Source organism: Notolepis coatsorum (assembly GCF_963971535.1).
Source record: "Notolepis coatsorum genome assembly, chromosome: 1".
Taxonomy (NCBI): domain Eukaryota; kingdom Metazoa; phylum Chordata; class Actinopteri; order Aulopiformes; family Paralepididae; genus Notolepis; species Notolepis coatsorum.
The window spans coordinates 96,448,606-96,472,029 of record NC_140165.1 but is presented as its reverse complement, the minus strand read 5'-3'; the positions used below and the strand labels follow the sequence as shown (position 1 = coordinate 96,472,029).

At 42.9% G+C, this 23,424-nt stretch overlaps 1 protein-coding gene across 1 annotated transcript in view; it reads left to right on the top strand.

Annotated features, from left to right (window-relative positions):
- Window positions 1-3,972: 3,972 nt before the first annotated feature.
- The window catches only part of spag17 (sperm associated antigen 17), a gene marked incomplete at both ends in the record, with an annotated part of 169,923 nt that continues 150,471 nt past the window's right edge, over window positions 3,973-23,424 (top strand). The window contains 8 exons of the mRNA XM_084332990.1: window positions 3,973-4,138; window positions 13,586-13,713; window positions 13,809-13,895; window positions 18,260-18,400; window positions 18,576-18,635; window positions 18,767-18,895; window positions 20,566-20,692; window positions 21,989-22,186. Of these exons, the coding sequence (XP_084189116.1) occupies window positions 3,973-4,138; window positions 13,586-13,713; window positions 13,809-13,895; window positions 18,260-18,400; window positions 18,576-18,635; window positions 18,767-18,895; window positions 20,566-20,692; window positions 21,989-22,186 (1,036 nt within the window). The remainder of the gene's footprint in view (window positions 4,139-13,585; window positions 13,714-13,808; window positions 13,896-18,259; window positions 18,401-18,575; window positions 18,636-18,766; window positions 18,896-20,565; window positions 20,693-21,988; window positions 22,187-23,424) is intronic.

Sequence of the window (23,424 nt, the reverse complement as noted above, 5' to 3'; positions counted from 1 at the left end):
TCCTGGATTTAATCTAGATTAATCTAGATTAAAATGGCACAAAAAAAAAAAAAAAAACTGCCGAAGGCATTCAAAATATGTGTGTTCTACCCAAATAATGACCAGAAGTAAGTCCTTACTTTTTCTTTCCTCCTTATGTTTCTCAGGCCAGGTGGCCCATTACACCATGAGCCCATCTCCCGATTCCAAAATGCATTACAGACTGTTTGAAAAAGCTGTTTTGCTATGATAATTGGTAATGAAATATCAAAATAATGTTCAATAAGATGTACTTGTGTTTAATAAGTTGTTTTATTCAGAAGTTAACACAAATAAATAATATTACCAGTACAGTACAGTATCTAGCACACTCTCAGGAGCAAAACAGAAAGAATCATTTCAAACTTGAACTATGTGACATGGCTTGAATCAACTGCTCCAGTGGAGTTGCTCAGTGGCCAATGGTGTCAACTGTGGTTGTACTGGGCAGCTCCCAGGTGTGAATGGAACTGTGTGAATGTGAAGCAGGGCGTTCCTGAAAAAGAGCGTCTGTGCTCAGCGAACCTACCCTGAGTAAATAAAGGTAAAAAAAAAAAATGTAAAAAAAAAAAAAAAAAAAAAAAAAAAAAAATTTTTTTTTTAGATGAATGCGTTAATTATATTATCGCGCGATACTAGTATAGCGTTAACGCAGCACGTTAACGCCGTTAACGGCCCAGCTCTACTTGTAACACATTTCTTTTGCTTGTGAGTTGTCCAAGTTTAGCTTTTCTTCTATTACATTGCTTTTCATAATTAGCCTCAAGCGCCCGTTGCGTGGGTTTCACTTGTCTCTTTCCCTCAACCACAGGCAAATTAATATTTTTATCAGAAGTGTGAACGGCGGTAACTTCAGTCACAATCACAGCTTCAGAATGGCCCAATTCCTCTTTATCCTGTCCAGACATCGTTATGCAGCATCTATTTATCTAGTTATAACGGTGCACAGGGTTTATTTGATGATGACATAATATTCCTTCAAATCCACTTGAAATGCGCGTCTTTCGCGTTCATTTACCCACATGATATCGCACATTGCATTATCTTTAATAGCATCACACATCCATTAGATACTTTGATCCTCCAATTCCATTTTGAAATGCGCGTCTTTCGCGTTCATTTATCCAATCATATTGCACAGTCCATTGTTTTCAATAGCGTGAAACATCCATTAGATCCGTTTGATACCATTTTAAATGCGCGTCTTTCGCGTTCATTTATCCAATCATATTGCACAGTCCGTTGTTTTCAATAGCGTGACACATCCATTAGATCCGTTTGATACCATTTTAAATGCGCATCTTTCGCGTTCATTTATCCAATTGTATTGCACATTCCATTGTTCTCAATAGCGTGACACATCCATTAGATCATTTTGATCCATCAAATTCCATTAATTGTGTCCGTATCAGAGAGTTTTTCAACTTGAATGTAGGCTCAATTTGCCTATCTAAGCCAGGATACGTCTTCAACGCGCTCACACCACATTGACTTGGGCTGTTTGTTACTCACTGTTTGATGTTTGTTGATAGTTGCATCTGATGGGTTCGAACCGGTTGAGTTTTATGGAAGGAGTTGCGTAAAGTTCCAAATAATAACGGGAAAACAATGAAACAAAACAGGCTCCAGACTTGTACTAAAAGGGTTTCAAAACAAACAGGCGCAGCAAAAGGGTTTCAAATAAACTCAAAATGATTTCTAAACAAAGTCTTTCTTTTCAGTCTTTCATTCATTCAATCTGCGCTGTGTGTGTGTGTAGCAAGCGAGCGGTTGAAAAACTGTTTCTCGTCTGGCGTGCGTTTACACACAGCTGTGCCATAATTAATAGGAGGACCATGGTGCCATTTTACGAGGCGACCAGTGGCGGCGCTATTTAGTCAAAACTATTAAATCAAATGAAATGGCTCCTACAGATAGAAAGGGCACATTGTGATGTATCATAATAAATTTGTTGAATACAATAGGATTTTTATAACGTTGACACAAATTAAGGAATATTTACACTAAGTTCTCTTTTACCTCTTATTTAATTCATTCATTAATTTAATTGTAGGTACTGTTTATATTGTACATTATAGTCCTGTGTGTTGTATATTGTGTCCTATGTTACTTTTGTGTTTATTGTCTCTTTCTATATGTAATATCCTAGGGATATACCTGTGTAGCCCATAGCCTACCACAGCACAGCAATACGTGTTATGTATTCCAGTCATTTGATATGCAGGCACTTCTGAATGTGTTGTCATTGCTGCCCGGGACGTGACAATAAACGGTAACCCAGTAAGCAGTTGCCCGATTCTATCACTCCTTATTAGACACTAAGAGTGACAATACGCGGAATATTACATGGTGCCAGAAGCCGGATGATTTCGAACTCATGCCAAGGAAGAGAAAGAGAAAGAAAGAAAAGATGGAGGCTGCAGCAGTACCAATGCCGACGATGGACTGGGAATCCTCAAACCTACCCGATGCATGGAAAAAGTTCCGCCAACACGGGTCGAGCTAATGTTTAGTGGACCGTTCAACGGCAAGACTGAGGAAATCAAATGCAGCTACCTCCTACTATGGATCGGGGAAAAGGGAAGAGACATTTTTAACACATGGCAGTTTTCCGACGCCGACAGAAAAAAAGCTAAAAATCTACTACGACAAATATGAAGAGTATGTTATGCCAAAGGCGAACCCCATCTTTGCAAGGTACAAATTTCAGGAGAAATTCCAGGGGCCTATAGCGAATGTGTTGACCAGTTTGTTACAGAGCTAAGGTTGCTTGTGAAAGACTGTAATTATCCCAATAGTGAGGAGATGGTCAGGGATAGAAAGACGCAACGGTAGGCTACGTGTGTCTGGACCCCCGAGACCTCGACAGGGCGATCCAGAGGCCACACTGCCCGCTCCCAACATTGGACGACATAACCCCAAAGCTCGCCGGAGCAAAGTACTTCAGTACTTCAGCAAGATCAGGTTACTGGGCGATCAAGCTGACTGAACAATCATCAAAGTTAACTACTTTCAACACAGTGCATGGAAGATACAGGTTCCTACGGCTCCCATTTGGGATCATCTCAGTGCAGGATGAGTTCCAGAGACGGATCGAAGACACATATGAGGGACTGTCTGGTGTGTCCACCATCGTGGACGACGTGCTGGTCTACGGCCACACCAGAGCTGAGCATGATGCCAACCTGCGCGCCATGCTACAGAGGACAAGGGAAAGAGGAGTGAAACTCAACCCATTTGACCAGACCCAGACAAGGTCAAAGCGATCAGAGAAATGGAGCTGCCGAAGAACAAGGCTGAGTTGGAAACGATCCTGGGAATGGTCACATACCTCTCCAAGTTTGCTCCAGGACTGTCTGACGTGAACGCGCCACTGCGCCAACTCGTGAAGGAAAGCAGTGAATTCCAGTGGGACCCTGTGCATGACCAAGCGTTCCAACAGATGAAAGAACTCATAACCCGTGAGCCAGGCCCCGTCCTCACATACTTCGACCACACCAAACCTGTGAGACTCCAGGTCGACGCCTCAAAAAGTGGACTAGGCGCAGTCTTACTGCAGGACGGTAAGCCAGTCGCGTACGCCTCAAAAGCTCTGAACAAGACCGAAGAGAACTATGCGCAAATAGAAAAAGAGCTGTACGCTGTCCTTTTCGGATGTAAGAGGTTCCACCAGTACCTGTATGGCCGACAGGTAGTGGTAGAGTCAGACCACAAGCCACTCGAAGTGATCCTCAGAAAATCGCTCGCCGTTGCGCCGCCGCGCCTGCAACGCATGATACTGCAACTCCAAAGGTATGACATCGTCATCATGCACCGCCCAGGGAAAGACATTCCAGTAGCAGACACCCTGTCGAGAAAGTCTATCACCTACCACGACCGCGGCGCACACTGAGTGAGGGTATGGACACACAAGTACACACAGTCCTGAGCACCCTGCCAGTGAGCGACAACAAAATGACTGAGATCAGAGCAGCCACCACCCAAGACCAACAGCTCATCACTCTGAGACAGATCTGCGAGTCAGGATGGCCTGAGACACGAAAGACTTGTCCACCCAGTGTTGCTGACTACTGGAACCACAGGGACGAGATCACAGTGATGGATGACGTCCTCTTTAAGGGTGAGAAGATTATCGTGCCACACACGCTGAGGCAGGACATGTTAACACGCATACACACAGGCCACAAGGGTATAGAAAAGTCTAAAGAGAGGGCGAGGGATGTGTTATTTTGGCCTGGAATGGGTAGACAGATAGAGGAAATGGTAGGCTCATGTAGCACCTGTCAACAGTATCGTAACTCCAACCCCAAAGAGCCAATGATATCTCACCAGATACCTGACCGACCATGGCAGACCGTCGCCACAGACCTCTTTACATTACATGGAGAGGACTACATAGTCACAGTAGACTATTATAGCAGGTATATTGAGGTAGTTTTCAAGTTTCAAGTTTCTTTAATAGTTGTCATACAGAAGTACAGAATACTTTTGTACAAAATGCTTCTTACTGTTGCGCTCCAGAGACTGTGCAAGACAAGATAAGTATGAAATAAAAACATAGTAAAATTAGAAGTAAAAAAAGAGGTCACAGTGTTCAGTTTAGACATATGTACAATGTTCGATGCAGAATAGACGTAGTTACCATACAATATACAATACTGTGCAGTGTACTAATATACAATACTATATAGTGCAAGGCAGAAATGGAGAAATGGGACGAGGTGCAATTTAGGTACAATTCACAGTAGGTGTACGAGTTGTAGTGCAAATCCTTTATCAATAAATATAAAGTGTAAGTGTGTTTGTGTGATCTAAAGTGTGGAGAGTGGGTGCTGCAGTGTGTTGTTTGTTTGAGTGAGTGTGTGCGTGTGGGTGTGTGTGCTGTGTGCATTTGATGGTTGTTGCATAGTGATTATTGTTCGTTTAGCGATTATTGTTCGTTTAGCAGCCTGATGGCCTGGGGATAGAAGCTTCTTCTGAGTCTTTCTGTGCTCGCCTTAAGACTCCGGTATCGCTTGCCTGACCGCAGCAGTTCAAAGAGGCAGTTGTTCGGGTGGCTCGAGTCCTTAATAATTCTCTTAGCCTTCCCCTTGCACCGCTTGATGTAAATGTTCTGGAGGGTGGGAAGGTAGACAAACTACGCAGCACCACTACATCAGCCGTCGTACGAATGCTCAAATCCCAGTTTGCAAGGCTAGGCATACCAGAGACCGTAGTCAGTGACAATGGCCCATGCTATAGCTCCAGTGAATTTAAGACATTCGCACAGGACTGGGACTTTACCCATGTAACTAGCAGCCCTACTTACGCCCAGAGCAATGGCCTCGCAGAAAAGGGAGTCCAGATTGCAAAGTCACTGTTAGAGAAGGCTAGAGTAGACAACAAGGACCCATACTTGAGTCTGCTAGAATACAGAAATACACCAGTTGACAACCTCAAGTCACCCGCACAACTACTCATGAGCAGACGCCTACGCTCAATCCTCCCCACCACAAGTCAGCAGTTACGACCACAGGTTGTAAACCAGAGCACAGTGCGCGCCAAGAGAGAACTATGTCAACATAGACAGAAGCAGTACTATGATCGGACTGCAAGACCGCTGCCAACTCTGCAAGATGGAGACGCCGTCCGTTTCCAACAGAGTAATGGACAATGGAAGCCCGCCACTGTCATTCAACCAGCAGGCCCTGAAAGGTCCTACCACGTTCGTACTGATGAAGGTCAGGAATACAGGCGTAATCGACGTCACCTGTTACAGACAAAAGGGACAGACGGAGGTACCCAACGAACAATGGCACAGGAGGCCAACACCCAGCCCCAGCAGCCTGAGATGGCATCACCGGAATGTCCACCTGAGGGCCCAGATGAACATTCTAGGTGCATCACTACCAGATCTGGTTGCATCGTTAAGCCAAGAGTCAAGCTTGACATTTAAGATTCTAAGACCCTACTCAGTGGACCCTGAATCATTACAGCCACGTGAAATTGAAATGCATGTTAAAAAAAATTTAAGAGAAAGGAAGTATTGTAATTATTATAATAATTGACGTGTTTTGAGACCGTTTATACTAATGTTGTTCAAGTACAGATATGTTGCACAGGTGTGTGAATGTAGAACAAACGGTACAGTATATTGTATGGTAATGTTCAGGATTCTAAGTTGCCACTGTGAGTTCATCTTAGAAAGGGAGATGTAATATCCTAGGGATATACCTGTGTAGCCCATAGCCTACCACAGCACAGCAATGATGCGTACGTGATGACGTGTTACGTATTCCAGTCATTTGATATGCAGGCACTGTTCTACGTGTTGTCATTGCTGCCCGGGACGTGACAATAAACGGTAACCCAGTAAGCAGTCGCCCGATTCTATCATTCCTTATTAGACACTAAGAGTGACAATACGCGGAATATTACACTATATACACCGTGGGAAGGGGGGCACGTAATTGAATTTTTCTGTATGTCTTGCACAAATTGGAAAATGACAAAGTTGACTTTGACTTTTAACATGTGTCTATAGTGTCAGACACTAATTGTAATGTTAAAAACGGATACTGCTATAATATAAAGTGAAATACTACCATGCCTCAATGTATCAACTTTAAACATACTGTAACGTTCGTGGTTTCAAATATTATCAACGACTCTCGAGGCAGATGTATTTCTCAGTTCACTTATTTATTCACACAGTTCTCCATTACAGGTTGCAGTATCAGACTCATTGCTACCATTTCCCATGCCCCGAGAGAGTGCATGCTGGGTGCCCCACCCACTTATACCTCCCCAAGTCAGCCCATGCACTTTTGACTCTCTCAACCCGCGGCTGGTGCGTCCAATAGGGACGCCGCCAGCGCCGGGATGGCGGAGTGTTGAGTGATAGCTCAACTGACCAACCGACCCAAATCCCCAGGTCGCTACACTACCCCCTCCCTACTAAGTCTCTCGCCCCGAGAGACGAACCAATTCACCCACAGTCAACAAGATTAACCCCCCCCAGCAAAGCTAGGGCAGCAGCTAGCCATGTGACGCTTCCGGTGGCTATAGGCTAACCACCGGTTACGACGCCACGCTCCTGCTAGCCCGGAAGTGCTCTTATTGGTTACGGGCTGCAACCCTATCAGTCAGGCCACAGGAGACGACAACCACCAATTACTTATACAAATACTTTGGTTCCACTGGGCCCCGTTCCCCGTACCTGGATAACTGAGTTAGCCGGATAACTTTCGGTCAAGTCTGACTTAAGCCGGACCTTCCTGTTCCCCGAAGCTGGATTGTCTAAATCACCATGACAACAGATCAAAAAGTTTGAGCCTGGTCGAGAGCAGGGTTTAAGTTCAAGTTAGCCGGATGAACCATCGCCACGCCCCCGCAAAGAAATGACAGCCCGTTTCCTGAAATTATTCCCACAGTCTACGATCTGCATTATACCATTCTGAATTACGTTTTTGTGCTCCATTCTTCCAGAGGGGGCTTTTGAAATGTAAAATAGACCCAAAATGCTGATACTAAATTCACTTTGTCCTAAATAATGCACGTTATATACCGTGGCGCTCGCTCGGTGCGATGTACACATTATGTGGTTATTTTAACAACGCAACACGGGTCTCTCGTTCATTAATGTATAAACAATGAATTTATCCCATCTGGCACAGTGGCGCAGCGGTAGTGCTCAGCCGCGCAGCACCCTGGAGTAGTTGGCCTTAACGTCCATTCACTCGCTCTTAACATCGATCCATTCCCTTAACGACCATCCACTCCCTGTTTACAAAACCATGTATTATTTTGGCCATATGTGGCGCTGTTGCGAGTTTGTGGATGCTGCGCTGCTGTATCCACATTTAGGAGGAGAAGAACAGAAGAAGAGATCCGTTTTGCAGAGCTGGAGAAAGTAGCGTTGAAGGTGAGTTTAAACTACTAAATAAGATCCGATTCCTAAACACTGTCACAACAGCAGTCATATTGTATATTTTCAACAATACGTTTGTTTACCAATAGGTTATTGGGTTTGTGTTGCCGCTGTTTAAAGAGACTCCAATTGAATTGATTTACCGAGTGACTGAGTTCGTTTTTTCTCAAATGTAAACTACAGTATAAGATCCCAACAATGTCACAACAGCAGTCATATTGTATATTTTCAACAATACGTTTGTTTACCAATAGGTTCTGTTTTTGAGTTTGTGTTGGCAGTTTCAACAGTTGGATGTACTCGGTGAAGCTGACTGAGTCGTGTCCTATCATCTATCTCACTGTCTATCTGCAATGCTTTTATTTTTTACTCCGTTTATTTGATCAGGGACAGTGCATATCAATCAACAGTTATACATTTATAAATGAATACAAATTAAAAACTGTAAATATGCCAACATTAGCAGGGTTGCTAGTTTTCAGTTTATTTTTTTGTCCGTAGTGTACATTTAGAATGAATAAAGAAAGACACAGTATCTGCTACAGCAGATCTATCATATAACGTTACCATGTAAGATGGGAGTTTGCAAAGTTAAATTGTATTATATTATTAGCTGTTACATGATCAATACATTGTGTCCTCATATCTATCTATCTCACTATATCTGCTATGCTTTTATTTTTTTACTCAGTTTATTTGATCAGGGACAGTGCATATCAATCAACATTTATAAATGAATACAAATAAAAAGAACTGTAAATATGCCAACATTAGCAGGGTTGCTAGTTTTCAGTTGTAGTACCTGGGCTAGATGTTTAAGCCAGAAAGAAACAGAAAAATAGAAGGACATTAAAGCTAATCTAAAAACAATTTAAAACATATTCTGTACATTCACTTCACTAGGCATTCATGCATCTATATAATATAAAAAATAAAAACAGTGTACAGGGACAAATAAAAGCCCATACATGTATATATGCACTGTATAGGCAGGCACACACATCATAATCATATCAGGACAGTCAGACTAGTGGGCAAGTGTACAGGGGCTGGACTGAGACGTGACGTGATTTTAATTATAATATGCATGATGTTTTGCTTTGTACAGGCAATAATGAAGAAGTTCCCTGGAAGGAAGGATGTCTCTTTCAGGAAGGGTCCATCTGGACATCTACGGCAGGACCCCGCTGAGGAAGCAAGGAGGATCAAAGATCTTCTCCTCTTCTCTTCCTCCTCTGCACCAGCCCAGCCTGCCTCCGCTGCACCGCTACCTGCAGCCTCCTCTGAACAAGCCCTCATGAAGCTACAATGTGAGAGCAGAGTATTTAGCTTCATTATGATAAACAGCAACCTAATTATCTGCACCTCTACCTGCAGCACGTCTACCTGCAGCCTCCTCTGAACAAGCCCCCAGGAAGCTACAATGTGAGAGCAGAGTATTTAGCTTCATATGTTTATTTTATTTTATTTATTTAGCACATTATTTAAAAAAACAGTGCTAGGAGGGAACGAAGCCCAAAGGGCATGTACAAAGTTCCACTCCCATCTCATTGTCCATAAACAATATGAACGAAATACATGTGTAGCAAGGTCTACACACTATAGCGAAAACATGGAAGATTGACACGAGTCAGTAACAAGAACAATTATTATTATTATTATTTTTTTGATAAACAGCAACCTAATTATATACTTCAGGCTAAGTTTTGCCAATAATATTACTCACAATTCTTTACTAACTACTGTTTCTGAAATGTGCCTGCAGCCTCCTCTGCACCTGCCCCCAGTTCTGACCAGGATGTCAGCCAATGGAACTGCTCTCTCCAACAGCGCATCTGGACAAAGACTGAGCTGGAAGCCTTGGGTCTATGGCCAGGGTCCCGACCGGTCCGGCATCTTATGAATATGGTGTCCTTGTGGCGTCATCCACCTCAGCCTGAACTCATTGATTCCACTTCTGAGCTGCCATCACCCAAATACTTCCAGCTCCATCCCTTCTTCATCTGGAGGCCTGAGCATGCCATAATGGAGCAACTCAGGAACAACTACATCCTGCCTTGTCTCTATGGCTGTCTTTCTCCTCAGGTTCTCTCTGCAGGTGTAGGAAGGCCTCGGGTGTAGCACTCAACACTTTGGTCAACATTGTTACTCAGCTGATAGAGTTGAGCCCTTCCTGATGACTTGTCGAACAGAACTTGTAAGTCGCTTTGGATAAAAGTGTCAGCTATTTTCTTTTCTATTTTTTTTTTTATATCCTTTATTTATCCAGGAATGTCCCATTGAGATACAATATATCTTCTTCCAGGGAGTCCTGACCAACACAGCACACAACAAGTTTCAACATAAAAACAAGGGCATTAAACAAAAAACATACAAATCAAATACAAATACAGAAGGCCATTTGTGCAGTGGCAAGAAGCATAATCACATCAGCAATAATGCGTGATCCACAGAGTCAAACGCTTTAGACGGATCAACAAACAATGCTGCACAGTTTTTTCTTGTCTAGTGCTTCAATTATGTCATTTGAGACTAGCATAGTCACTGAAGTACTATGGATCTGAAGCCTGACTGAAACTCGTTAAGAATATTATGGTCAGCTAGAAACTTTTTCAGTTTGTTTACAAGAGATTCAAAGACTTTGGCCATTACAGACAATCTGGAAATAGGGCGATAACATTCTGCACTCGCACATACACAAACGCACTTTAAGAAAAGAACTTGTTGTGATTGTCCTTGTTTTCCGTCCGTATAATATGTAATGGGATCCTATTCCAGTATGTTATGGCTCTATACATTGCTATATAAATGAAGATTATTATTATTATTTACAAATATAGAGTAAAGGAGGGGTTCCTTTACAACTTCCTTGGGGAATAGCACACTGGAGTGTTACCATATTTGACATGGAACCATTAAATACAACACATTGTGGCTCTATACATTGCTATATAAATGAAGATTATTATTATTATTTACAAATATAGAGTAAAGGAGGGGTTCCTTTACAACTTCCTTGGGGAATAGCACACTGGAGTGTTACCATATTTGACATGGAACCATTAAATACAACACATTGTTGTCTATTAGACAAGTAGCTTCTCATCCATTCCATGGCAGTGTCTTCAAGCCCATATGTGTGTAATTTCAATAATAATAGGTCATGATCTATGATGTCGAAAGCCGCACTGAAATTCAAGAGCACTGTACCCACAACTAACTTCCTATCGATCAGTTGTGGCCAGCTATCTGTAAGAGATGTTAAAGCAGTTCCTGTAGAGTATCCTACTTTGTATGCATGCTGGAAATCAGAATTAATGTTTTCGTTGAAATACTTTTGAATCTGCTTGAACACAATTCCTTCCAATAACTTACCTATTACTGGTAAAATACTAATGGGCCTACTGTTTGAACCTGTAAATGTCTCTTTACAGTTCTTTGGTAGTGGAGTTACTTTGGCTATTTTCCAAGGCTGAGGAAAGAAAATTAAATATATGTGATAGTGGCTTAGCCACACATTTTGCAGAGATTTGTAGCAGTATTCCATTCAGATTATCAACACCGCACGGTTTATCTGGTTTAAGTACTAGGAGGAGCTTTTCAATATCATTTGGACTTGTGCTCCTGAATTTAAATCTGCATTTCTTGTCATACATTATATGTTTTTTTAATTACAGAGTCTGACAGCTAACCACTCATTGGCAACATTTGATTTATAATTGTGTTTAACTTGGAAACAAAGTAGTTGTTGAAATGGGTTGCAATGTCAAATGGTTTAGTGATGAATATACCATCTGACTCAATAAATGATATCGTTTTGCCCATTTTATTTCTACCCATAGCTGCATTCAATGTTTTCCATAGTCTCTTACTATCCCCTTTACACTCCTCCAATCTGGTTTGATAATAATGTTTTTTCTTCTGTAATTTGTATTAATTTATAAATGTATAAACTGTTGATTGATATGCACTGTCCCTGATCAAATAAACGGAGTAAACTCAAACGAAACTATTGTTTTATTGCACAATCGTAGCGGGCATTGTAATGTTTGGGGTTTTGCGAGAGAACCAGTGTTGGAGTCAAAGATTAAACAAGTGAGAGAGACAGATGGACAGAATGAATGAATGAAAACTTTATTTAACTGATTGCAGAATGGGTACAATACAGTACAGCTCAATACACACAAAATGTTTAAGGGGATGCAGAGAAAGACGTTTGTCTTGTTTACATCAGGGTCCCCCATTTTCAATTCATAGTGACATTTATGACATACATGACATACAGGTATATAGTACTGTTACATTTGTGACATACGATATGCAAATATACAGTAAGGAACCTGACACGAACTTTGCCATCACAACCATTGAACTATTATAATAGCTTTACTATTATAATCTAAATCTGTGCAATATTCATGTTTATTTAGTGATATTCATGTTTATTGATTCAACATAGCTGTTTATCTTTGATAATGTATGACAGGCTTTTGCCCCGACCGGGATTCGAACACGGCTGCACGAGAGCAGTTCAGCTCCTTGGACAGCGTGACAAATGCACCCATTTCATTGGCTGTCAGTCTGTTACACCTATACACGGCTGGCCGCCGCGGGCAACCCGGCGACCGGTGTTCGAAACCCCGTGTTTCCAATATGATTTTTTGGAATATAATATTAATGATTATACGCAAAGGTAGCCTAGTTTTAAGTTAAAATATTATAAATCTACATGCATTGAGGATGTCATTCTTTATATAGCTCTCAACGTGCACCAAATTGAATTATTCCTATATTGCAAAAAGAAGGAAAAGACTAGGTTTCGAACCCCGGTCGTCTGCGTGAAAGTCAAAAGAAGAACCCGTTACACCACAGTGGAGATAAGTAAAAGATCGACCATACATCAATCAATGGGTAAGAGAGCTGTATCGTTATTCTGTATAACAGTTTAACTAATTATTTTCGCTAGCAAGATCTCATTTGATTATTCAATCCAGCAGGCAAGTTTAAAGAAATATAATCTGATTGATTGAGGTAATGAGGGACTTAAAATTAGCCTATAGATAACGCATTTAACTTGTCGGCGAGGCGATTGAGCCGTACTGCAATATGTTAATAAAGTTTTAAATCAATTAATCAATCAATGCCGCTAGAGAATCAGGATCTCTGCTATCGATACGTGCTGGCTTTTCGACTGAAGCGGCCGCGCGCACTTATCCTGGGTCTCAAGTCTGGTTTGAGTTAACGAGACTGAATCCACCTTCGAGGAACAGGAAAATCCCGGCTTCAAACATCGGGTTAACTGAATCTGGATAATGTGACTCTTGATCAACTTAGTTGAACCAGGTACGGGGAACGGGGCCCAGGGGTTGCCCGCGTCCTCCTGTTCCAGGCCGGCAGAGAGACGCCCTCCCACAACAGAGACAGTCGCCTATCCACCGGTTACGATGCTAGGCGCAGCTAGCTACACAACGCTACCGGTGGCTACACCTAACCACCGGGCGACGCTACACTAACTGCTAGCTCCACTCCAATACCCGCTAACCAGTACTTAAATCCCTGCAGTACCCAACACAATACCCCAACCTCAATGAAATCACCATTACAAGATTTTACTCTTTTCTTTTTTTTCATTCAGTATAACCCATTCATCCGTCATAGTCTCTGCCGCACCCCAGCGAAGGGTGAGGACACACCGCTGTGTCCTGGTGAAGAGGGAGCACTCCCTGCCTCACCGCTGGGTCTTGTTCCGGGGAAAGCACTCTGCTGTACGCGCCAGAGAGTTCCAAGTAACCGTGGCTCTGCATCCGGCAGAGAGTTCCATGTCCCCATGGCTCTGTACCATGCGGCAATGTCCATATGTCCCCCGGGTCCGGCCTTCCAGGTCATTGGCCAACCCCCCCGTGGTGGCTCCCCGGGTCCTTCGGCGTCTTCTCTGCCGGGCCTGCCCTCGTGCCTTGGGCGCCGCCATGTATGTTGACATCCTGGGTCACCTCTGACCTCCATCCGGCGGGAACCGGGCGCCGTGAACCGGCAATGGCCCGCCTCGGCCGGCGTATAATTCTGCAAACTGTTCTTTACACTCCATGTCCGTGTCACCCGACCGCTCCTCACAGTCTTCCTCTTTTCTCTTCTTAATGTTAACAGCGCCGGCTTCCATTTCTGCCATGCTAAACCTGATGCTAACTGTAAGCTAAGCTAGGCTACTCTTCATTAGCTCCCGACGACGTGCTCTGTTGGTTACTGGCTGCAACCCTCATTGTCAGGCCCCAGGAGACGACAACCACCAAATATTTATACAAATACTTTGGTTCCAGATTGCTCGCGTCCTCCTGTTCCAGGCCGGCAGAGAGACGCCCTCCCCCAACAGACAGTCTTGCTTCCCACTAGCTAGCGCTAGCCACGTTAGCTCCCGTTAGCCCTCACTATCCCACGTTAGCTCATTCTCCACCGACACTTTTAATGTCCATACTTCGCCTCAATATCCCACTTCTGACACCAATGTAACGTTCGTGGTTTCCAACGTTATCGACGACTCTCGAGGCAGATGTATTTCTCAGTTCACTTATTTATTCACACAGTTCTCCATTACAGGTTGCAGTATCAGACTTATTACTACCATTTCCCATGCCCCGAGAGAGTGCACGCTGGGTGCCCCACCCACTTAAACCTCCCCAAGTCAGCCCGTGCACTTTTGACTCTGTCAACCCGCGGCTGGCGCGTCCAATAGGGACGCCGCCAGCGCTGGGATGGCGGAATGTTGAGTGACAGCTCAACTGACCAACCGACCCAAATCCCCAGGTCGCTACAATACACTAAATGTTAATGTTAGAAATGTTAATTTCCATTATTTCCACCATGTGCAACATTTCCTAAGAACAGCAATGTCCATTCTATCAACTCCAAATCTGTGCTATGAGCTCAATTCTCCCAGTTCATGCAGAAGTAGAATTGCTGTCTTGTTTTGGATGAATGAGTAGAAATGCAAAACGGAAATCTTGTTTTATCAAAGTAGTTTTGACATGTGATATAGATAAAAAATATTGTTTCATTGTGTATTGATTAACTTTACATTTGCGCTTCATTACTTTACAAAAGTTATACTGGCACATGGGTCTAATATACAGCAATGGATTATGGGTAAATGCAAAGTTAAAGCAGTGCCAATGACTGACTTTACATTAAACGAATGACAATAATATAGTATAAAGTAGGGTATTATTTGGACTAATGAATGGTGTTGTCAGACCCTACTCGCATGTTGAGGGAGAGCACCATACATTATACACTGAAAAACCACAGCCGAGAGTGAGCTCTCTGGGAACAACCCCACTTTGGACAGTTTTTCAAACCGTCTTCTGGTCTGATTTCCTGTGCTAATGTTCTAATCTACACTGCTGCCACCTGTCGTCACGGAAGGGAATTGCAGCCATTTTGTATAAAGGAGGACGGCGGGAGAGAAGGTTGAAATACGGGAGAATCCCGGGGGAAACGGGAAGGTTGACAGTTGTTATCTACGTGCCTCACAGTGCACGGAGGAGATACAACTGGGAACGAGGTTACTCACAGTGTAACGCCGACTGTTCACAGAGAGAGTAAACGAGGAAAATGCCTGCAAAAAAGAGTTGCGAACTCGCCCCTGTACCGGTTGAAAGTGACCTCGCCACTGTACCGTTTGAAGAGGTTTGTTTAACCTTTATTTACCCAGGGTAGGTTCGCTTTCAAGCTAACTGCTCAACTGTAGTTAATAAGTGTGTTTAATAGGCAGTCAATTGCTTAAGAAATATGATAGATATATGTTGTCACGACGTTATAAAATGATTATGAACATTTCTGTAGCTACCTACAGTAGTCTACAGTGTGTGTATGTGTGTGAGTGTTGCATAGCAACCATATCTATGTGAGGCAGCGAATATCTTCAGTTGCCCCAACAGCGAACTGAAACTATGGGATACTTTAATATACAGTGGCATGATACTATAAACATGTAGCACTCCTCTTGTTTGTTTCTTAGTTGTGCTTTCCAATACATCACTTAGTGTTCTTCTTATCAACTGAAAGTGAATGGATGACGGTTTGGCTTGTACACAGAGTGATATCAACCATAGGTCTAATGACCTCAATCTAATAATGGTCTGATGATCAGTAAAAAGAGATGGAACATATGTGAATGAACGAATGAATGAATGATGTATCAGGTACCATGTCAATGCTTAAAGTTTAAAGATGCATTGTGTAAGATTTCCAATCATTTGGAATGAGATTCAATCATGTACAATAATGTGGAGTAATAAGCATGTGATTTGGTGGTTGCTGTCGGATGAGAACCATATTGACTCAACCACCAACTTTAGTGCTTTTCCCCACATACTACTACTAGAGGCCTTGCATGGCCATTTGTGTAGTTATCCTTCTTTCAACATACATGGCTGACTGTAACCAATGGTAACCACTTTCAAAAGAAAATGCCTAATTTCTGTGCAGTGGTAGAGTAGTTAAAACACTGGAAAAGCAAATGTTGTCTCTTCCATTGCCATGTACAAAACAATGGTTGCTATTTTATCATTACACATGGGCAAAACAGAGTCCATTCTCTTCGGTTCAAATAACAAACTCAGCAAGACCGACGGCTTCTCAGTTACAGTGGGTGACAATATTGTCACAAGGAAAGACGAAATTACCTACCTGGGTTCCATCCTAGAGGCAAATTTTTCCTGTGACAAAATGGCATCCAAGGTAATAAAAAAAGTCAACCAACAAACTAGATTCTTGTACCGGATCTCTTCTCTGGTAAACAAGAATACCCTGAAGACTCTGGCAGGAGCACTCATTCAAGGGTACTACGACTATGCGTGCACCTCATGGTACCAAAGCACCTCAAAGGCGCTTAAAACAAGATTACAAACATCACAAAACAAACTGGTCAGACTACTACTTGACCTTACCCCCAGAACCCACCTCACCCCTGCCCACTTTGACAACCTAGGATGGCTTAGAGTAGACGACAGAGTACAGCAACTTGCAATGGGCCTGGTCTACAAGATACACTATACGACTAAGGTACCCATGTACATGTCAAAATACTTCCCAAAGGTCAGTGAATACCACAACCACTACACCAGAGGAAGCTCAACAAATCATGTTAAACCCAGATTCGGCTCAAACAAGGGACTAAACACGTTTCGCAATTATGCCACATCAATGTGGAACGCCCTACCCAAAGCTGTAAAGGAATGTGAATCCCTACCCACATTCAAAACCGCTCTGAAAGAGCACCTACGGGAGGCTGTAATTCGAAACTGGCCACCGTAAATGCCCAAAACCCCCACCACCTAATAGACAGTCTCCTCCCCACCGCATGTATATATTCCCTCCCCGCCGTATGTATATTTCTCTCCCACCCACCCACCCCCTCCTAATGTACAGTCCCCTCCCCATCATATGTATATACTCTGTCAGGATCTAGGGGTAACAGTACTGTATATTTGAATACCGTTTATGTCACAAATGTATCAGTACTAAATACCTATATGTCCCTATGCCATAAATGTCATGTATGTTGTGTATGTCATAAATGTCTATATGAATTGAAAATGGGGGACCCTGATGTAAACAAGACAAACGTCTTTCTCAGGTCTGCATCCCTTTGTTGTGTGTATTGAGCCGTACTGTATTGTACCCATTCTGCAATCTGTTAAATAAAGTTTTCATTAATTCATTCATTCATTCATTCATTCATTCATTCATTCATTCATTCATTCATTCATTCATTCATGTTACAGGCAGCCATGCTGAAAGAAAGAGAAGTACACAAACATTTCGTGCAAGCCCTTTATTGCACGTTGTTGAGTCTCATTACAAATGATGGAAAAAATCATACACAATACATGTTTAAAGGGGCACTTCACCAAAAAACAACTCCAATCTATTTTGCACAGAATCGCACACATTTCCCATGGCTCTAAACTGTTTTGCACACGTTCATTTAGTTTGACACTTATTGAGAGTTAATGAGTTTGAATATCTCCTCCTGTGATGTCATCAGAGGACAGTGAATCCCTGTGTCATGCTAATTACAGCTCAATGAAATGATGTGGATAAAAAAAAAATTGGAATAGGGAATGCTATTTTCTTTTCATCTTTCTAGACCGACATCATTTTGTGGAGCTGTAATTAACACAAGACAAGGATTCAGTGTCCTCTGATATGTTTGAGATTATGTGCGAACAAAATCAGTGTTCTTTTTCAGTGAAGTGCCCCTTTAATACTCTAAACGGGCATCTGGTCCTACCGATGCATCAGTCCCTCTATCATAATCTAACTTCTTGGTGCCAGGACTCTTGGAAGGCCTGCATCTCAGTGGTGGTGGGCGAGGGTCCAGAGGATGAGGCCCTGATGGCGGCCCTACAGCTGGCCGTACAGCAGCCTCTACGCAGACTCTTCAGCTTTTTGAGCTGGGAGAGCACTCTGGCTAAGGTAACGTCTGGGTTTATTGGTTAAAGGTGCTGTGGATGGATAACATTTTATCTAGAGTAATCATACAAAAAATCACTTAAGAAAAACATCCAGAGCTTTCATTTTCTATCATTTTTTAAATAAAGTTTGTCCATTTAAAAATGTGAATAAACATTTTGTGCTCATTTGTCCATAGATACAGGAACTGGGGAAACCCAAAGTTAAGAAGCCCAAAGATTTTCCCATGTTCTACGAGGTAGGCTTGGGAATTGTTGGGATGTTATTACAGCTGTGAATTCATGTGAGAGAGAGCAGAGGATGTTAGGATGATGATCTTTGTGTGTGTGTGGTGTGTGTGTGTGTGTGTGTGTGTGTGTGTGTGTGTAGGTGATGGAGCCCGCTAAGGCCTTGCTGGATGCAGAGCAGGAGCTCCCATGTGAGATGATGGCTAAAATACTGAAGTTCCAACTGCTGGCGATCAAAGCCAGTGATCAGCAAAGGAGGAGGGCCGAACCGGTGTGTGTCAAAAGAATATAAATAATATGTAGATCAGAACTGCGCTCTGAGAGAGGGAACTGTGCCGTGAGAGGGAGGTTCGAAGGGTCAAAGTGGGTCAAACAGGAAGGAAGATTGTCAGGTTTTAAACTGTGGATATCAAACGGGGAAGGTAGAGGCGGTTGTAAACTGTTAAACAGTCATTCAGAACTATTTTATTGCACTGCACTATTGCATAATTTTACTACAATTGTATTGCATTGCACTATTTTACTCTGTATATTCTATTTTACTCTTTTTATTATTGTATATTTAAAACTGCCATAGAATCAAACCATAAACAAGGTGGTCTATTAGGATGTTAGATCGTAATGTGAAAAACTGTGATTTTATGTCTGCACTTTATGTGCTCATTTTGTGCCTGTCTTTTTCTGCTGTGAAGCACTTTGAGCTGCAATTGTAGTATGAAAGGTGCTATACAAAAACAGTATTATTATCAGGATTATGTACATCTGACTTGACCAACCAGATGGCAAGGTGTGGTCCCTATTGAAACAATGTAAAGCTGGGCCATGGACCACAGGTGGTTTGAAAAGGCTGGATAAGAGAAAAACGGCGACAGGGAAAATAGTGATAATGCGCTCTGGCGATCAACTTTTAAAACACATACAAGCCAAAGCTTAGCAATCAGTTCTCTGCTCCTTTAGTAGAGGGCAGCTGACATCAGCGGGTCATCACGCATGACCCCCAGGTATACATTAGGCCACTGACCCCCATTTGATAAGGACCCCGATCTGAGAAGATTATTGTAGTTGGATATGATTCTGTCCATTATATCCATGGCTGTTTATTTTGTAGCAGAGGATATGAGAGTGGAACCTTTGATCAGAATATTCTCTCATGGGGTTAACGAATGAATGAAGCGCGTGAATGAAATCAGTGAAATCAGACTATTCCCAAATGTATCCGCCCCCCCCCCTGAAGGAATGCTTGGGGGTCATTTCAAACTGCCGTTTGAAATTACGTAATGTTGCACTAATGTCCTTCACTGGCTCCCTGTCTCGCTCAGGATTGAGTATAAAGTCTCCCTGCTCACTCATCAGTGCCTCCACAGAACCCCCCCTCCCCCTACCTTAAATAACTGATCACCCCTCAACCCTCCTCACAACACCTCCACTGGGCAAACCTCCTCTAGCGCCCAAGGACCAAACTGCACACCATGGGAGATCAGGCTTTCTGCTCATCCGCTCCCAGTCTGTGGAATGCTCTCCCTGACCACCTGAGAGCACCACAGACCGTGGATGCTTTTAAAAAGGGCCTCAAAACACATCTTTTTAATAGAGTCTTTTGATGTGATATCTAGTTTTAGCTCCACACAATTTATGTTCTTTACTATTTGACTAGTTTTAGCCATTCTTATTTTATTTGACTCCTTTACTAGTTTTAGCCCTTCTTATTTTATGTTCTTTTACTTTTACTAGTTTTAGTCCCTATTTTATGTTATGTTCTTTTACTCTTTTACTAGTTTTAGCCCTTCACATTTCATGTTCTTTATTTTTTTTACTCTCTTACTAGTTGTTATGTTCTTCTACACTGTAGCACCTTGAGATTTCTTCCACAAATATAAAGTGCCTCCTACAAATCGAATATATTATTATTATTATTATTAATAAAGTAAACCCGTCTTTCAGGGCTCCGATGGAGAGGGCGAGGCCAAGAAGGCCGACAAGGGCAAGAAGGCCAAGAAGGCCATCGGGTTCATGGAGGAAGAGAAGGAGACCAAGCTCAAACGTAGAGGAGAGCCGCTCCCCTTCATAGGTTTGTTTGTTTGGATTGCGTTGCCAGGGGAACAGCTTTGGTCCCGGTGTACTTCCTGCCAACTGTTGTATCAGCAAACGCTGCAACAGGAAATAGAAATACACTTGCACCAGTTCAGAATGTTTATGGGATGATTTATAGAATGGGGGCGACAGTGGCTCAGGAGTTGGAGCGGTCGTCCGTTAATCAGAAGGTTCCCGGTTTCGATTCCAGCTCCTCCCGGGCAGTGTCGAAGTGTCCTTGAGCAAGACACTTTAGTGTAACCTCTAACTGCTCCAGATGAGCAGGTGAGCACTTTGCACGGTCGCCTCTGTCATCAGTGTGTGAGTGAATGTGAGGCATAAATTGTAAAGCGCTTTGGGGGGAAAAAAGCCCTATATGAATGCAGTCCATTTGCCATGTTTATGTTTGAAGTTTGAAACTATATAGGCGCCTTCAATAAGACTAAACAAATGTACATACGGTTGATGCTGAAATGAAGGCAATCGATACCACTAATGAATGTAAATAACAAGGAGAGATGAAATCACAACACTGTACAATCAAAGCCCAATCAAACAACAAAGACGATGGGACAAAGCATTACATACAAAATATACAATACAGCTCAATGAATCATCCACAAATACAGCAACAAGTACAATAATGCCATTAAACAATATGAAAGTACAGCCTTTCTACTCTGAAACAATTAAAAGTAGGTGCAGCTGTCATAAATATGGTACAGTAGATGGACTGCATTTATGTAGCGCTTTTATCCAAAGTGCTTTACAAGTTATGCCTCACATTCACCCACACATTCACCCATTCACTCACACACTCACCCATTCACTCACATTCACCCATTCACTCACCCATTCACCCATTCACTCACACATTCACCCATTCACTCACACATTCACAGATGGCAGAGATGAAGACCATGCAGTGTGCCAACCTGCTCATTGGGAGCAGTTATTATGACAAACTGCCGGGAGGAGCCGGAATCGAACCGGGAACCTTCAATTTACCAGGCGACCGCTCTACTTTGTGAGCTACTGTCACCCCGCAGGGGTCTCGAAGAGACACACTCTATTAATCTGAGATTTCTCTTTGTTATGAGAGAGAGGGTGGATTATGAGAGAAGGTACAATTTACAACATGATACTGATATCAAAATTGGTACTGAATTGCTACCCAGGCTTTTTATTTACTGTGTGTGTGTATGTATGTGTGTGTGCATATATGTATGTGTGTGTGTGTGTGTACATGTGTGTGTGTTTGTATGTATGTGTGTGTCTGTGTGTGTGCGCACAGACGATGAGCCCGATGATGGTCCACAGCATTACGTCCTGATAGGGGGCTTCCACCGGCCCCAGCTGCTGACTGAGCTCGACGCCGTGGGCGTGCACGTGGCCAACGTCATCATGTTGGCTTCAGAGCGCACACTGACCCCCGGTGCTGAGGAGACACAGGACACACTGACCCCTGAGGGACACCAGCAGAGCCAGAGAGGTAGGGAGGGACCGATACCACCTTCCCCCTGCCGATACCCATCCAGAGCCCTAGACTTTCAGTATCAGCCTATTGATAGTGTAGACGCCAAAACCGACTTGGTGGATATTGTATTAAAAAAGAAATATATTTATCCACTTTTTCTCCTCTTTTTTCTATTTTTCTCCCATCCCAATTCCGTTGTGCCAATTCTCCCCTGCCCTGTCTTGAACGTTGCTCGCATATGCCCCCCACTTGCCGGTTGTAGGGAGGATAGAAGCCTTGCGTCACGTGTCCCCTCCGATACAGAAGGAGGCAGCCTGTCACATCTTTTCACCTGCCAGCACGGACTCTCATTGGCGAGGTGTAACGTGTGGGAGGCTCACACTACCCCGCCATTTCCTGTCTCTGCTGTGCAGGCGTCCCCAACCGACCTGTAGGAGTCGCTGTCCACAACGTCCAGATTACCACCCATCGACTTTCCACCCGCTGACTGCCAATTGAGATAGTATGACGGCTGGCCCAAGCCGGAGGCAACGCCGACAGCCGGAGTCGAACCCGGTGTCTCTTGTGTTGGTGACGACCGCAATGTCCACTGTGCCACCCAGCCGCCTGGATATTGTATTGTTTAAGTTAGAATTTGTACTATATGGTAATGGTGTATTTATGTTTTGAATGCTGTATTTGTGTTTGAGCACTAGGGGGCACACCACCTCTGTTATATAAAAGGCTCTGCTGATCAGAGCGAATTCATGCACCTGCATGGAGTCACATGTTCTTACCTGCTAACGAAGGCTGTTGAACTGTATTATTTAACCTGTTTCAATGAACTGAGCAACTGACAACTGTTCTGTTCATCCCATCATTTCTTTTGGATAATAAACCTGCAAACTACATCAGCTGCAGCTTGGACATTCAACTTCATCAACCACCACAAACTTTGTTGCCGAGTAGAGAACTAATTAAGCGGGTGCATTGTGACGCTTAGATTTAGACCATCGATTACAAATCTACCTTTTTAGAAACAAATTGCATGTTCATATTACAGTATTACAACAAATACAAACGTGCCTCTTCTAGGGTTGCTAATACCTTAAACATTTACAATATGTGCTTGTGTTTTCTCCTCTTCGCCTTGGCTGGCAGGAACTAAACAGGAAGTAGCAGGAAGTCATTTAAAAATAAAAGCCCCTTCACCCAAAACAAGAAATAAGACACTATAAGCACAAAACAAATACAAATACAAAAAGAAAGTTACA